Source organism: Pelobates fuscus, chromosome 12, assembly GCF_036172605.1.
Source record: "Pelobates fuscus isolate aPelFus1 chromosome 12, aPelFus1.pri, whole genome shotgun sequence".
Lineage (NCBI taxonomy): Eukaryota > Metazoa > Chordata > Amphibia > Anura > Pelobatidae > Pelobates > Pelobates fuscus.
Window position 1 is genome coordinate 1,131,216 of NC_086328.1, and position 18,126 is coordinate 1,149,341.

An 18,126-nucleotide genomic window follows, 5' to 3' on the forward strand; every position below is an offset into this window, starting at 1 on the left:
GACGGCATTCAATACCCGGTATGGCCATTACGAATACACTGTTATGCCATTTGGACTATGCAATGCTCCTGCAGTATTTCAAGAGTTGATTAATGAGGTACTTAGGGAGTTTCAGCATGATTGTGTTATTGTTTACCTGGACGACATACTAATACACTCTAAGGAGATTGAGACTCACCATAGACAGGTCAGAAAGGTGTTACACAAACTTCTGCAACATGGTCTATACTGCAAATTGGAGAAGTGCAGTTTTGATCAGTCTCAGGTAGACTTTCTTGGGTACGTGATTTCTGGGGAAGGTTTTAAAATGGATCCTGGTAAACTCCAATCTATTTTAGACTGGCCTTTGCCCAAAGGACTCAAGGCTATCCAAAGGTTTATTGGTTTTTCCAACTACTATAGGCGCTTCATTAAGGGTTACTCCTCTATCATTGCGCCTATTACCAATATGACGAAACAAGGGGCTGATACTAAGTTCTGGTCTGAGTAAGCTCTTGGTGCTTTTAAGACTCTCAAGGAACTTTTTGCCTCAGCTCCCATTCTAGTTCATCCTGATACGACTCTGCCTTTCTTGCTCGAGGTCGATGCTTCTGAGACAGGAGTTGGGGCTGTTCTGTCTCAAAGGTTAGGGGTGGATAAACCGTTACACCCTTGTGGTTTCTTCTCTAAAAAATTTTCTGGGCCTGAGAGCAGATATGACATCGGGGAGAGGGAACTGTTAGCGGTCATTAAGGCTTTAAAGGAGTGGAGACATTTACTGGAAGGTACACTACACCCTGTTACTATCCTAACGGATCATAAGAACTTGTCTTATATTGGGGAGGCTAAGCGCTTGTCCGCCAGGCAGGCTCGCTGGGCTTTGTTCCTCACTTACTTTAATTATGTACTTACGTATAGACCTGGTTCTAAGAACTCTAAAGCCGATGCTTTGTCTCGTCAATATGAACCATCCACTATAACTGAACCACTTCTGTCCTCCATAGTTCCTAAGGGGAATATCATCGCGAACACGAATCTCAGGATTCACTCTCCATTGCTTTCTGAGATCATGAAGTTTCAGCATTTGGCACCCAAACAGACTCCTGGGGATCGACACTTCGTTCCTGCCGCTCTCCAACTGGAGGTGCTACGCTGTCTCCATAACAGCAAGGTGGCTGGGCATCCTGGCATCCGCAAGACTTATGCGCTGGTCTCTAAAGATTTTTGGTGGCCTGACTTACGCAAGGATATTAAAGAATTCATCGGGGCATGTGAAGTTTGTACCAAGACCAAGCTACCCCATTCGCTTCCATGCGGATTTCTGCACCCTTTAGAGGTTCCTGAAAAGCCTTGGTCCTGTCTGGCAATGGACTTCATTGTTGATTTGCCTATCTCTAAAAAGCAGACTGTCATCCTCACTGTGGTAGACAGATTTACTAAAATGGCTCACTTCATTCCCTTACCTAAACTCCCATCTTCGCCCGAATTAGCGGAGATATTCGCCAGGGAGATTTTCCGTTTGCATGGAATACCTTCCCAAATTGTCTCTGACAGAGGCTCCCAATTTGTTTCCCGTTTTTGGAGATCATTCTGCTCCCAACTAGGCATCAAATTGAATTTCTCCTCTGCCTATCATCCTCAGTCCAATGGAGCTGCTGAACGCACTAACCAAAAAGTTGAACAATATTTACGTTGTTTAGTTTCAGAACACCAGGATGATTGGGTCGGTTTGATTCCTTGGGCGGAGTTTGCACATAACAATCTCATTTGTGATTCTACGCATTCTAGCCCTTTTTTCTAGAATTATGGCTTTCATCCTTCCATCCTTCCTTCGGAGTCTTCTTCTCAAGGGATACCGTTGGTGGATGTTCATGTTGCCAATTTAAGAGAGTTGTGGGATCAAACTCGACAAATCCTTCTGCACAATTCTACGCTGGTTAAAAAACACGCTGAAAACGTAGAAGGGCAGCACCGGTGTTTGTTCCAGGCGATAGAGTATGGTTAATGTAACGGACCGTTTCACTTACAAGAGGATAAAACCCAGTTTAGGCGATAATCCCCTTTCCAGATGCACAGGCAGCTACTGCAAACACCATTCTCCCGACTGGAACCACACGAACACTGGAACAGCTGAACAAGAAAAGCAGACATCGGCTTACACTCTTGGCAGTCAGCATACAATCCCATTCCCCCAAAGACCGAGACGACACATCGCTTTGAGGGTTAAGTAAGACTCCAGACTGGGACACCCAGTCTGGCTTTTATTACAACCAAGTACATACAGGACACTCCCAGGGGGAGGATGAATTTAACCAATCACATGGATGTACCTCCCACACATTTCCTCCCCTTAGATTAGCACTTAACATAATTAACAGGGACACATTTTTACCCAAGTTTTGGATGTACCCTAAATACTTGGGGTACATCCACAAATCCAATATCTCCAGATAGCCCTAGTCTGGAGGGACAACATATGTTAGAATCAGCCCATTCGGATAAACGGTTCGGGAGTTATGGGACTTTAAAGTATTGACCGACCGCATGGGTAAAGTATCCGAAAACAGTTCCATGCATTTTGGCCCTGCGGTCGGTCACAAACAAGGGAACGCAAACAGACGAATTACTTGGGTTATAGAGACTAAGGGGGATTCGCATGAATCCCCTAGTTCGTATGTTTCTTTCTACCGAACGACGGGTCATTCGGTAGTTTCTATACGAAATCCTGGACGTCTGGAGGTCTCAGCGGTGTTGGCCTAGTCGAGTGTCCGATTTCAGTTCCAGACACTCGACGGCAAAACACCGCTGTTCGGCAGTTAAAGATGGCCGCCGCCACGTGGTTATTTCCTGAATGGCGGCCACCCAGAGGACACGGAACACATTACATAATTGGAGGCACACTTAATCCTGGGTGGTCTGGTTGTTCGGTAATTTCCTCAATACAATGAATGGAGTGATTCTACCGAACAATCAGATGAATGCTGCATATATATAACCCAGGTTAACTGCATACAACAATACATACATGACATTTAAAGTATTAAAGGCAGGATTACTGTACTACGTTCCACAGTCTTAAAGGTACAGTAGTCCCAAAAGTTCCAATATGTCCATCGCTGCTTTTAAAGGGCCAGCAGCAGCAATACAAATTATTACCTGCCCAAATATAGTCGTTAAAGTGCAATATGTCCAGGGGCCATAGTCAGCGGGCAGGAGGCTAGCAGCCAGGCCTCTCCAGTTCACAGTGGCGAAGCTGGTTTCGCCACATTTCTCCCCTTGGCCAATTAGACTAACAGGGTACCTGACTTTCTGCCGGTCAGTGCCCTGGTTAGTCCAGCAACCCACCCACAAAACAGAAATAACCGAGCAGCCCACCCACACTAACCGGTTACTACATCTGGGTGAGGAAGGATTTTGTCCAAGTTCTGGTGTTTCACCACTGCTGGGTGGGAGACGGGTAGGCTGCCTTGGTGGGTTGCTGAGGGGGCAGAGACCAGCGGTACTCTGTCCTGTTGCCAGCACTACCACGGGAGTAGTCTGGTGGGCGTCGGGTTGCTGGAGACTGGCTGTCTCCCCTTTAGGTGCGCAGCTCGACTGCCGGAGGGGGAGACCGACTGTCTCCCCTTTGGATCCATCACACTGAGGCTGGGGAACAGGACCGACCGTCCCTATCCCTTGTGCTGTAAGTGCAGAGACTACGGTCCCATCTGCACAGTTGTGGGGCTTAACATCTCCCCTTGGTGAGCTAGGCTGCCGCTGGAGAGAGGGTGTAACAAGTTCCTCTCTCTGGACGGTAAACTGCCGCTGGGGAGGGGGGTTAGCAGGCTCCTCTCCCTGCCACTCTCTCTGCTGGTGGAAAGGGGGACCAGCTGTCTCCCCTTTCATTCTCTTGTCCGGCTGCTGGGGTGCGAGACCGACTGTCTCTGCTCCCTGCAGGACACACTGCCGCTGGGGAGGATGGACGACACCATCAGCTCCCTGGGGCACACACTGCCGCTGGGGAGGGAGGACGCTGCTCTCCTCTCCCTTCGCTTCACACTGCCGTCTTGGCATCTCACTTTGCTGCTGGGGGGCAGGAACAACAACCTCTGCCCCCTGTAACTCAGCCTGCCGCTGGGGAGGAAGGACGACACCTTCATCTCCCTGGGGTTGCTCACAGGACCAGTCTAGGAACTCTGCCACCTCGGGTACTGCTGGTTGCTATTGGGCGGGAGGGCCGGTTGTCTCTTCCCAGGCCTCATTGATGAGTCGCAGGTAATCCCCCTCCAGGTTCCATTCCTGGGTAACTAAATATCGTAGGTCTGCCTCGAGGTCAATAGCGCCAAAGAGACCCAGCATGTTCTCTCGGATGCCGTACAGGTCCCAAAAACGATAGTCGGTATCTTCCCCAAAGTCCTCGTCACCACTATTATCCCAAAATAGACCGGGGCCAGTGTAATCTCCGCCTTCTGGGAACTCATACTCTGCCATCCTGGGGACACACTGAGCCGCGTACCACTGTAGCGCCTGGTATGCGTCGTCGAGCACCAGTTCTGCGTATACTAGAATCTCGAGTCTAGTCACCCACTTTTCTGTGGTCTGTTTTCTCAGGAGGGGCATCCGCTCTGCCATTCTAGCCAGAATTCGCTGCCTTCTGCTGCGGCGCTGATCCCCTCGTGAATACTGTACTTCCTCTAGGGCTTCGTCCCACAATTCGGCTCTGGCCATATCTCTGTACCTCATCCTGTCCTCCTCTGGGACTCCTCCACCCCACAGGCTTACGTAACTGGACATTACATCCTGAAGCTTCTTCTCCATTTTCTGAGTTCCTTTGTAGATAGGGTCGCTGTACGGATACTAGCGTTGCCCTCACTTTGTAATCCAGAAATGGTGTTGTCTGTAGCTGTCCCTCTGGTTGTAGGAACGATCCCGCCGCTTGCCACCAATTGTAACGGACCGTTTCACTTACAAGAGGATAAAACCCAGTTTAGGCGATAATCCCCTTTCCAGATGCACAGGCAGCTACTGCAAACACCATTCTCCCGACTGGAACCACACGAACACTGGAACAGCTGAACAAGAAAAGCAGACATCGGCTTACACTCTTGGCAGTCAGCATACAATCCCATTCCCCCAAAGACCGAGACGACACATCGCTTTGAGGGTTAAGTAAGACTCCAGACTGGGACACCCAGTCTGGGTTTTATTACAACCAAGTACATACAGGACACTCCCAGGGGGAGGATGAATTTAACCAATCACATGGATGTACCTCCCACACATTTCCTCCCCTTAGATTAGCACTTAACATAATTAACAGGGACACATTTTTACCCAAGTTTTGGATGTACCCTAAATACTTGGGGTACATCCACAAATCCAATATCTCCAGATAGCCCTAGTCTGGAGGGACAACATATGTTAGAATCAGCCCATTCGGATAAACGGTTCGGGAGTTATGGGACTTTAAAGTATTGACCGACCGCATGGGTAAAGTATCCGAAAACAGTTCCATGCATTTTGGCCCTGCGGTCGGTCACAAACAAGGGAACGCAAACAGATGAATTACTTGGGTTATAGAGACTAAGGGGGATTCGCATGAATCCCCTAGTTCGTATGTTTCTTTCTACCGAACGACGGGTCATTCGGTAGTTTCTATACGAAATCCTGGACGTTTGGAGGTCTCAGCGGTGTTGGCCTAGTCGAGTGTCCGATTTCAGTTCCAGACACTCGACGGCAAAACACCGCTGTTCGGCAGTTAAAGATGGCCGCCGCCACGTGGTTGTTTCCTGAATGGCGGCCACCCAGAGGACACGGAACACATTACATAATTGGAGGCACACTTAATCCTGGGTGGTCTGGTTGTTCGGTAGTTTCCTCAATACAATGAATGGAGTGATTCTACCGAACAATCAGATGAAGGCTGCATATATATATATAACCCAGGTTAACTGCATACAACAATACATACATGACATTTAAAGTATTAAAGGCAGGATTACTGTACTACGTTCCACAGTCTTAAAGGTACAGTAGTCCCAAAAGTTCCAATATGTCCATCGCTGCTTTTAAAGGGCCAGCAGCAGCAATACAAATTATTACCTGCCCAAATATAGTCGTTAAAGTGCAATATGTCTAGGGGCCATAGTCAGCGGGCAGGAGGCTAGCAGCCAGGCCTCTCCAGTTCACAGTGGCGAAGCTGGTTTCGCCACAGTTAAGTACTAGAAACATTCGGTTAAAAGTGCCGTCCATGAAGTTTGCTCCTCGATATATTGGACCTTACAGGGTACTGTCTCAAATTAACCCAGTTGCGTATCGTTTAGCGTTGCCTAATGCCTTACGCATTCCTAATTCATTTCATGTTTCCTTGCTAAAACCATTAATATGTAACAGGTTCTCCTCCACGATCGCCCCTCCCCGCTCAGTTCAGGTGGAGGGTCAGGAGGAGTATGAGGTCAATTCCATCGTTGATTCTCGAATCTCCCGGGGGAAACTGCAATATCTGGTCGATTGGAAGGGTTATGGTCCTGAGGAGAGAAGTTGGGTACCTCAGGAGGAGGTGCATGCTCCCCGTCTCCGCAGGGCGTTTCACTCTCGATTCCCTTCTTGCCCTGGTGTATTCCGCCCGGTGGGCGTATCTGAGAGGGGGGGTACTGTCAGGGTACCTGCGGTCTCTACCTCCGAAAGAGGTAGAGACTTAGCTGTTCCTCCATCCAGACGGCCTGATGGCTCCCTTCCCCACGGTCTATCCGGTCATGCAAGGCCGGCCGCGAGGGAGTGACTGCCTTTTACAGCATCTAGGCAGGAAGTTGTCATCAGGACACTCCTCCGGAACGACCTGTCACTCAATTGCTGCAGGACCAATCAGGACGCCTCGGAGGCGTGGTTACTGCTCTGAACAGGGTATTTAACAGAGCTTCTTTCATTAGCTCATTGCCCTGTCGTGGTTCTAGCTTGTTCTAGTCACTCAGTGCTTGTGTATTCTATTATCCCTTTTGGTTTTGACCCGGCTTGTTTACCTTACTCTGCTTATCTCTGTTACCCTTGATTCGGCTTGTCTCTCGCTTACCTGTCTTCTGTTACCCTCAACCTCGGCTTGTCTTTGACCATTCTATACTGTACTACTTACGTTAGTCCGGCCATTCTAAGGTCCGGTATACGTATCTGGCTACTGTTTGTACTCTGCGTGTTGGATCCCTGTCCCGATCCTGACATAATGATCTGTTTCATTAATATCCATATTAAAGGGATTATTCACCCATAGTGTAAAAGACCTTTAGTATATTCCCTTTCCATGTTAGTGATTCCTTTCCTTTATACATAAATTGTGTAAAAATGTAATAATTCAAATCATTGAATGTGTTTCTTTTAAGGAACAGGATCCTTATATCAGAAGATAAAGGGGTTTTCAAACTTCTTTCTACAATTATTTATCTCCTATTTTCAATATATACCTCTTTAAATAGGTAAAATTATGTGTGAGATTGAATATAAAAGATATATAAAAAATGTATAAGGAATATAAAAAAAAAAAAAAAGGGAATATATAAAAAGGGGAACAATGTAAAAAAAGGGGGGGGGGGTTCTCTATAGAAAGTGGCATAGTTCGAAGTCCGAGTTTAATCCATATGGAATGAGTTCTTTTTGAAAATCCATTCCATTCCCACTTGGCCTCATTGTTTCATAAAATCTCCTCCTCTCCAACTTCTATCCACCCTTTTCCTCCTAAATAATAAGACCTTTTGCATCTTGGTGGTGGTTCTGTTTAAAATGGTAGGAGACGCAGTGTTTCCCAAATCCTAAATTGATGTTATGTATATGTTCTCCTATCCTTACGTACAGGGGTGTAGTCGTGCGGCCCATATAAGGGCATTTTAATAAATAGATTCTATTCCTAGAATAGCATGTTATACATTATTTTATAGGTATAATGTTGCCCTCTTTATCATTAATCGCGTGAATAGTCCTTTTCTTCTTATCTGATTTTTTACATGCAGAGCATTGACCACAGCCATAAAAACCTTTTTCGTTATTAAAAATTGTAGGAAGACTCCTTTTTTCTTTAATCAAACTATGTAGCAATGTATTTTAGTAGGTTTAGGTAGTAGGTTTATCGTGGTTGGCTGCCAGATAGCTGAATTACATTGAATTGAACTCTTCTTCTATAGCAAGTCTCCAAGCAGGTCATATCAGAGGTCCATCTCGTGTCTTTAACGGCCCTGACATTCGCTGGTTGCACCATCTCCGCTATCGCTGCACTCTTCACCATCTGCTGGAGCTGCTGCAGCAGGTAAAGGAGCTGTATGTCTAATGGTTGACAGCACATGTATGTCTTTAATCACTTCACATGGTGCAGTGTTTGTCTCCAATAATATGCCACAGTGCAGTGTGCATGTGTAATCATGTGTCACAGTGCAGTGTCTCTATGATTACCTCTCTGTGTGTAGTGTGTGTCTGTGATCACCTGTCTCCATTCAGTTTGTGTCTGTGATCATTTGTCACTGTGCAATGTATGTCTGTGATCATGTGTCAATATGCAGTGTATGGGCCGGCCTTAGGCCTTTATACATGTCATCCATGTATGATGTAATGTTTGTGTTGTCTGTGTATGTGATAGTAGGTGTGATGACTGTGTGTGATATGTATGCTATGTGTTGGCTGTGTGTGATATTTGTAATGGGTGTATTAACAGTGTGTGATATGCGTGTATTGGTTGTATGTGATACACACACACACACACACACACAGAGTCAGATGGCCATACACACACAGGAAGACATCCACACACACAGAGGCAGACAGTCACGCACACACACACACACAAGCAGACAGTCATACACCTACACACACAGGCAGTCATGCACACACACACGCACAACCACACACACACACAGGCAGACAGTCATACACACAGACACACACACAGTCGTACACACACACACACACAGGCAGACAGTCATACACACACACACAGAGGCAGTCATACACACAGACATACACACACACAGAGGCAGACAGTAATACACACAGACACACACAGGCAGACAGTCATACACACACACAGACACACACACAGAGGCAGACAGTCATACACACAGACACACACAGAGGCAGACACACAGACACACACACAGTCATACACACACACACAGACAGTCATACACACAGACATACACACACACAGAGGCAGACAGTAATACACACAGACACACACACAGGCAGACAGTCATACACACAGACACACACACACAGGCAGACAGTCATACACACACACACACACATACAGGCAGGCAGTCATACACACACACACACACACACACACAGGCAGACAGTCATACACACAGACACACACACAGAGGCAGACAGTCATACACACAGACACACACAGAGGCAGACACACACACAGTCATACACACAGACACACACAGAGGCAGACACACACAGTAATACACACACACACACACAGAGAGGCAGTCATACACACACAGACACACACAGAGGCAGACAGTAATACACACAGGGGGTCATGGAGCAGGGGGCGGCCGGAATTAAAAAAAAAAATTGTGGCAGGAGCGGAGCTAAAAGCGCCGGAAAACTGCTGCAGGGGAAGCAGGAAGGAGTCCCTGCTTCCCCACCAAACAGTCTCCAGGAGCTGCAGTGCCTCCACAATGAACTCCACAGTTAACTGTGTGATTGTCAGTGTGAGTGTGACTGTCTGCCTGTGTCTGTGTGTGTCTGTGTGTATGACTGTCTGCCTCTGTGTGTGTGTCTGCCTCTGTGTGTGTGTCTGTCTCTGTGTGTATGACTGTCTGCCTCTGTGTGTGTGTCTGTGTGTCTGCCTCTGTGGGTGTGTCTGTCTTTGTGTGTATGACTGTCTGCCTCTGTGTGTGTGTCTGTGTATATGACTGTCTGCCTCTGTGTGTGTATGTGTGTATGACTGTCTGCCTCTGTGTGTGTGTCTGTGTGTCTGCCTCTGCGAGTGTGTCTGTGTGACTGTCTGCCTCTGTGTGTGTCTGTGTGTCTGCCTCTGTGTTTGTATGTGTATGACTGTCTGCCTCTGTGTGTGTGTCTGTCTCTGTGTGTATGACTGTCTGCCTATGTGTGTGTGTCTGTGTGTATGACTGTCTGCCTCTGTGTGTGTGTGTGTGTGTCTGTGTGTCTGCCTCTGTGTGTGTGTCTGTGTGACTGTCTGCCTCTGTGTGTGTGTCTGTCTCTGTGTGTATGACTGTCTGCCTATGTGTGTGTGTCTGTGTGTATGACTGTCTGCCTCTGTGTGTGTGTCTGCCTCTGTGTGTGTATGTCTGTGTGACTGTCTGCCTCTGTGTGTGTGTCTGTGTGTCTGCCTTTGTGTGTGTCTGTGTGTATGACTGTCTGCCTCTGTGTGTGTGTCTGCCTTTGTGTGTGTGTCTGTCTCTGTGTGTGTGTCTGTGTCTGCCTCTGTGTGTGTGTCTGTCTCTGTGTGTATGACTGTCTGCCTATGTGTGTGTCTGTGTGTATGACTGTCTGCCTCTGTGTGTGTCTGTGTGTATGACTGTCTGCCTCTGTGTGTGTGTCTGCCTCTGTGTGTGTGTGTGTGTGTGTCTGTCTCTGTGTGTATGACTGTCTGCCTCTGTGTGTGTGTATGTGTGTATGGCTGTCTGCCTCTGTGTGTGTCTGTGTGTATGACTGTCTGCCTCGGTGTGTGTGTCTGTGTGTCTGCCTCAGCATGTGTGTCTGTGTGACTGTCTGCCTCTGTGTGTGTCTGTGTGTCTGCCTCTGTGTGTGGCTGTGTGTATGACTGTCTGCCTCTGTGTGTGTGTCTGTGTGTCTGCCTCTGTGTGTGTGTGTCTGTGTGACTGTCTGCCTCTGTGTGTGTGTCTGTCTCTGTGTGTATGACTGTCTGCCTCTGTGTGTGTATGACTGTCTGCCTCTGTGTGTGTGTGTGTGTGTCTGCCTCTGTGTGTGTGTCTGTGTGTCTGCCTCTGTGTGTGTGTGTCTGTGTGACTGTCTGCCTCTGTGTGTTTGTCTGTGTGTCTGCCTCTGTGTGTGTCTGTGTGTATGACTGTCTGCCTATGTGTGTGTGTCTGCCTCTGTGTGTGTGTCTGTCTCTGTGTGTATGACGGTCTGCCTCTGTGTGTGTGTCTGTGTGTCTGCCTCTGTGTGTCTGCCTCTGTGTGTGTGTCTGTCTGTCTCTGTGTGTATGACTGTCTGCCTCTGTGTGTGTGTGTGTCTGTGTGTCTACCTCTGTGTGTGTCTGTGTGTATTACTGTCTGCCTCTGTGTGTGTGTCTGCCTCTGTGTGTGTCTGTGTGTCTGCCTCTGTGTGTCTGCCTCTGTGTGTGTGTCTGTCTGTCTCTGTGTGTATGACTGTCTGCCTCTGTGTGTGTCTGTGTGTATGACTATCTGCCTCTGTGTGTGTCTGTGTGTATGACTGTCTGCCTCTGTGTGTGTGTCTGTGTGTCTGCCTCTGCGTGTGTGTCTGTGTGACTTTCTGCCTCTGTGTGTTTCTGTGTGTCTGCCTCTGTGTGTGTCTGTGTGTATGACTGTCTACCTCTGTGTGTGTGTGTGTGTCTGTGTGTCTGCCTCTGTGTGTGTGTCTGTGTGGCTGTCTGCCTCTGTGTGTGTGTCTGTGTGTCTGCCTCTGCGTGTGTGTCTGTCTGCCTCTGTGTGTGTGTCTGTGTGTATGACTGTCTGCCTCTGTGTGTGTGTGTCTGTGTGACTGTCTGCCTCTGTGTGTGTGTGTGTCTGTGTGTCTACCTCTGTGTGTGTCTGTGTGTATTACTGTCTGCCTCTGTGTGTGTGTCTGCCTCTGTGTGTGTCTGTGTGTATGACTGTCTGCCTCTGTGTGTGTGTGTCTGAGTGTCTGCCTCTGTGTGTGTGTGTGTGTCTGCCTCTGTGTGTGTCTGTGTGTATGACTGTCTGCCTCTGTGTGTGTGTGTGTCTGTGTGTCTGCCTTTGTGTGTGTGTCTGTGTGACTGTCTGCCTCTGTGTGTGTGTCTGTGTGTGTCTGTCTCTGTGTGTAGGACTGTCTGCCTCTGTGTGTGTGTCTGTGTGTATGACTGTCTGCCTCTGTGTGTCTGCCTCTGTGTGTGTGTGTCTGTGTGTCTGCCTCTGTGTGTGTGTGTCTGTGTGTCTACCTCTGTGTGTGTCTGTGTGTATGACTGTCTGCCTCTGTGTGTGTGTCTGCCTCTGTGTGTGTCTGTGTGTATGACTGCCTCTGTGTGTGTGTTTGTGTGTCTGCCTCTGTGTGTGTGTCTGTGTGACTGTCTGCCTCTTTGTGTGTGTCTGCCTCTGTGTGTGTGTGTGTATGACTGTCTGCCTCTGTGTGTGTGTCTGCGTGTTTGACTGTCTGCCTGTGTGTGTGTGTGTGTGTGACTGTCTGCCTGTGTGTGTGTGTGTGTGTGTGTGACTGTCTGCCTGTGTGTGTGTGTGTGTGTGTGACTGTCTGTGTGTGTGTGTGTGTCTGTGTGTGCATGACTGTCTGCCTGTGTGTGTGTGTGTGTGTGTGCATGACTGCCTGTGTGTGTAGGTGTATGACTGTCTGCTTGTGTGTGTGTGCGTGACTGTCTGCCTCTGTGTGTGTGGATGTCTTCCTGTGTGTGTATGGCTGTCTGACTTTGTGTGTGTGTGTGTGTGTGTGTATATCACAAACAACCAATACACGCATATCACACACTGTTAATACACACATTACAAATATCACACACAGCCATACACACATAGCATACATATCACACACAGTCATCACACCTACTATCACATACACAGACAACACAAACATTACATCATACATGGATGACGGGGGGGGGGGGGGCGCTGTAAAGATTTTTCGCACAGGGTGCCTAAAGGCCTAAGGCCGGCCCTGGACACACAAAGGGGGATTGTGAGAGATACACAAGGGAGGTGTAAGATATACAATGGGGAAATATTGGGGGTACGACACACTAAAGGGGTAAGACATTTAAAAAAGGGAATAAGAAACAAAAGGAGGGTTAAGAGGCACACAGGTGAAGATGGTCTTTTTTTGGAGGGGGGCGCCAAAATCATCTTCGCCTGTGTACCCAAAAATCCTTGCACCAGCCCTGTGTGGAGTGTAAGTCTGTAAACACATTTAACAGTCCTGGTTGTCTCTAGCTGTGTCTGTAAACACATTTCGCAGTCCTGGTTGTGTCTCTAGCTGTGTCTGTAAACACATTTCGCAGTCCTGGTTGTGTCTCTAGCTGTGTCTGTAAACACATTTCGCAGTCCTGGTTGTATCTCTAGCTGTTTCTGTAAACACATTTCGCAGTCCTGGTTGTGTCTCTAGCTGTGTCTGTAAACACATTTCACATTCCTGGTTGTGTCTCTAGCTGTGTCTGTAAACACATTTCGCAGTCCTGGTTGTGTCTCTAGCTGTGTCTGTAAACACATTTTGCAGTCCTGGTTGTGTCTCTAGTTGTGTCTGTAAACACATTTCGCAGTCCTGGTTGTGTCTCTAGCTGTGTCTGTAAACACATTTCGCAGTCCTGGTTGTGTCTCTAGCTGTGTCTGTAAACACATTTCGCAGTCCTGGTTGTGTCTCTAGCTGTGTCTGTAAACACATTTCGCAGTCCTGGTTGTGTCTCTAGCTGTGTCTGTAAACACATTTCGCAGTCCTGGTTGTGTCTCTAGCTGTGTCTGTAAACACATTTTGCAGTCCTGGTTGTGTCTCTAGTTGTGTCTTTAAACACATTTCGCAGTCCTGGTTGTGTCTCTAGCTGTGTCTGTAAACACATTTCGCAGTCCTGGTTGTGTCTCTAGCTGTGTCTGTAAACACATTTCGCAGTCCTGGTTGTGTCTCTAGCTGTGTCTGTAAACACATTTTGCAGTCCTGGTTGTGTCTCTAGTTGTGTCTGTAAACACATTTCGCAGTCCTGGTTGTGTCTCTAGCTGTGTCTGTAAACACATTTCGCAGTCCTGGTTGTGTCTCTAGCTGTGTCTGTAAACACATTTAGCAGTCCTGGTTGTGTCTCTAGTTGTGTCTGTAAACACATTTCGCAGTCCTGGTTGTGTCTCTAGCTGTGTCTGTAAACACATTTCGCAGTCCTGGTTGTGTCTCTAGCTGTGTCTGGAAACACATTTCGCAGTCCTGGTTGTGTCTCTAGCTGTGTCTGTAAACACATTTTGCAGTCCTGGTTGTGTCTCTAGTTGTGTCTGTAAACACATTTCGCAGTCCTGGTTGTGTCTCTAGCTGTGTCTGTAAACACATTTCGCAGTCCTGGTTGTGTCTCTAGCTGTGTCTGTAAACACATTTCGCAGTTCTGGTTGTGTCTCTAGCTGTGTCTGTAAACACATTTCGCAGTTCTGGTTGTGTCTCTAGCTGTGTGTAGGTCCAGGTTTTCTGTGTATATGACGTGCTGTATCAATGTTTATTGCCAGGATGGTGCAGTCAAACCCCACACTGCAGATCCACATCCACCTGCTTGCAGCTATATTCCTACTGGATGTGAGTTTCATTTTGAGTGCGTTGGTTGGAGGACTGGACCTACCTATTCTGTGCAAGAGCTCGGCCATCTTCCTTCACACTGCACAGCTCTGCACCTTCACATGGATGGCCATTGAGGGCTTCAACCTCTACCGACTGGTCGTCAAGGTGTTTAACAACTCACTCATAAACACGGGCAAGCTGGCAATCGTGGGCTGGGGTGAGTAATCCATTCAGACCGCTGGGATAGGGGACTATGCAGTTTGCACCCAGGAGGTCACCTTGCTCAAAATGCAGACATTTTCAAACTCCAAGTTTGGGATGTCACTTAATTCTATTGCCGCTGACTTATTAGGAAAGAATCCTGTAAAATATTGGGAGGGACCCTAATAATGGGAAAGTCACCTTTAATGGAATGAGGGGCCTTTCGTAGGCCACTGCTGCTCACTGCTCAGTAGACGTGCTCCCACCTGTACACCCATATGGGGGTCATATTAACTCCCATAGGCATTGTTTCGCTAGGAAGCTCTGTCACCCTGCCGGGGGTGGGGGGAGGATTGTAACAATGCCTAAAACTATCAAACTATCATTTGCTGCAAAACATGAATTAATAATCATTTACTAGTGTGTACCCTGCACAGTCTAGGTTATAAATCAGTGCTTTTGGAGTATACTTTGTATAGGATTCAGATATCAGACACTAAAGGCATAGCAATTGTCCCATTGGAATTCAGCCATTTTCACTGAATATTGTCCATGCAGACAAAGCCCCGTGTTTCGTGTTCGAGGTCACAGCCAGTATCTAACAGGCTTAGTACAGCAGCACTTACCGCATTACTTCACTTTCTTTGCAGGAATTCCTGTTTTAGTGATATTTATCATTTCTCTGATCAATTCTGATTACTACGGCGCTCACAGTGTGGATATTGACAGGTCGTCTGCTAACTCCCAAGCAACATTGTAAGTTCTATATACTCTGTAATAAACTCTCTGTATACCTGGTATTATCTCTCTATATACCCCGTGCTAGCTCTCTGTATACCTGGTATTATCTCTCTATATACCCCGTGCTAGCTCTCTGTATACCTGGTATTATCTCTCTATATACCCCGTGCTAGCTCGATGTATACCTGGTATTATCTCTCTATATACCCCGTGCTAGCTCTCTGTATACCTGGTATTATCTCTCTATATACCCCGTGCTAGCTCTCTATATACCTGGTATTATCTCTCTATATACCCCGTGCTAGCTCTCTGTATACCTGGTATTATCTCTCTATATACCCTGTGCTAGCTCTCTGTATACCTGGTATTATCTCTCTATATACCCCGTGCTAGCTCGATGTATACCTGGTATTATCTCTCTATATACCCCGTGCTAGCTCTCTGTATACCTGGTATTATCTCTCTATATACCTGGTATTATCTCTCTATATACCCCGTGCTAGCTCTCTGTATACCTGGTATTATCTCTCTATATACCCCGTGCTAGCTCTCTGTATACCTGGTATTATCTCTCTATATACCCCGTGCTAGCTCTCTGTATACCTGGTATTATCTCTCTATATACCCCGTGCTAGCTCTCTCTGTATACCTGGTATTATCTCTCTATATACCCTGTGCTAGCTCTCTGTATACCTGGTATTATCTCTCTATATACCCCGTGCTAGCTCTCTGTATACCTGTTATTATCTCTCTATATACCCTATGCTAGCTCTCTGTATACCTGGTATTATCTCTCTATATACCCCGTGCTAGCTCTCTGTATACCTGGTATTATCTCTCTATATACCCCGTGCTAGCTCTCTGTATACCTGGTATTATCTCTCTATATACCCCGTGCTAGCTCTCTGTATACCTGGTATTATCTCTCTATATACCCCATGCTAGCTCTCTGTATACCTGGTATTATCTCTCTATATACCCCGTGCTAGCCCTCTGTATACCTGGTATTATCTCTCTATATACCCTGTGCTAGCTCTCTGTATACCTGGTATTATCTCTCTATATACCCCGTGCTAGCTCTCTGTATACCTGGTATTATCTCTCTATATACCCTGTGCTAGCTCTCTGTATACCTGGTATTATCTCTCTATATACCCCGTGCTAGCTCGATGTATACCTGGTATTATCTCTCTATATACCCTGTGCTAGCTCTCTGTATACCTGGTATTATCTCTCTATATACCCCGTGCTAGCTCTCTCTGTATACCTGGTATTATCTCTCTATATACCCTGTGCTAGCTCTCTGTATACCTGGTATTATCTCTCTATATACCCCGTGCTAGCTCTCTGTATAACTGGTATTATCTCTCTATACACCCCGTGCTAGCTCTCTGTATACCTGGTATTATCTCTCTATATACCCTGTGCTAGCTCTCTGTATACCTGGTATTATCTCTCTATATACCCCGTGCTAGCTCTCTGTATACCTGTTATTATCTCTCTATATACCCTGTGCTAGCTCTCTGTATAGCTGGTATTATCTCTCTATATACCCCGTGCTAGCTCTCTGTATACCTGGTATTATCTCTCTATATACCCCGTGCTAGCTCTCTGTATACCTGTTATTATCTCTCTATATACCCTGTGCTAGCTCTCTGTATACCTGGTATTATCTCTCTATATACCCCGTGCTAGCTCTCTGTATACCTGGTATTATCTCTCTATATACCCCGTGCTAGCCCTCTGTATACCTGGTATTATCTCTCTATATACCCCGTGCTAGCTCTCTGTATACCTGGTATTATCTCTCTATATACCCCGTGCTAGCTCTCTGTATACCTGGTATTATCTCTCTATATACCCCGTGCTAGCTCTCTGTATACCTGTTATTATCTCTCTATATACCCTGTGCTAGCTCTCTGTATACCTGTTATTATCTCTCTATATACCCCGTGCTAGCTCTCTGTATACCTGGTATTATCTCTCTATATACCCCGTGCTAGCCCTCTGAATACCTGGTATTATCTCTCTATATACCCTGTGCTAGCTCTCTGTATACCTGGTATTATCTCTCTATATACCCCGTGCTAGCTCTCTGTATACCTGGTATTATCTCTCTATATACCCTGTGCTAGCTCTCTGTATACCTGGTATTATCTCTCTATATACCCCGTGCTAGCTCGATGTATACCTGGTATTATCTCTCTATATACCCCGTGCTAGCTCTCTGTATACCTGGTATTATCTCTCTATATACCCCGTGCTAGCTCTCTGTATACCTGGTATTATCTCTCTATATACCCCGTGCTAGCTCTCTGTATACCTGGTATTATCTCTCTATATACCCCGTGCTAGCTCTCTGTATACCTGGTATTATCTCTCTATATACCCCGTGCTAGCTCTCTCTGTATACCTGGTATTATCTCTCTATATACCCTGTGCTAGCTCTCTGTATACCTGGTATTATCTCTCTATATACCCCGTGCTAGCTCTCTGTATACCTGTTATTATCTCTCTATATACCCTGTGCTAGCTCTCTGTATACCTGGTATTATCTCTCTATATACCCCGTGCTAGCTCTCTGTATACCTGGTATTATCTCTCTATATACCCCGTGCTAGCTCTCTGTATACTTGGTATTATCTCTCTATATACCCCGTGCTAGCTCTCTGTATACCTGGTATTATCTCTCTATATACCCCGTGCTAGCTCTCTGTATACCTGGTATTATCTCTCTATATACCCCGTGCTAGCTCTCTGTATACCTGGTATTATCTCTCTATATACCCCGTGCTAGCTCTC

At 46.8% G+C, this 18,126-nt stretch overlaps 1 protein-coding gene across 2 annotated transcripts in view; it reads left to right on the top strand.

Moving 5' to 3' along the window:
* The window catches only part of LOC134579042 (adhesion G-protein coupled receptor G1-like), a 108,551-nt gene that overhangs the window by 83,651 nt on the left and 6,774 nt on the right, over window positions 1–18,126 (top strand). For both annotated transcript variants that reach the window (XM_063438175.1, XM_063438173.1), the window contains exons 10-12: window positions 8,127–8,248; window positions 14,334–14,599; window positions 15,234–15,339. In XM_063438175.1, coding sequence (XP_063294245.1) covers window positions 8,127–8,248; window positions 14,334–14,599; window positions 15,234–15,339 — 494 coding nt within the window. The remainder of the gene's footprint in view (window positions 1–8,126; window positions 8,249–14,333; window positions 14,600–15,233; window positions 15,340–18,126) is intronic.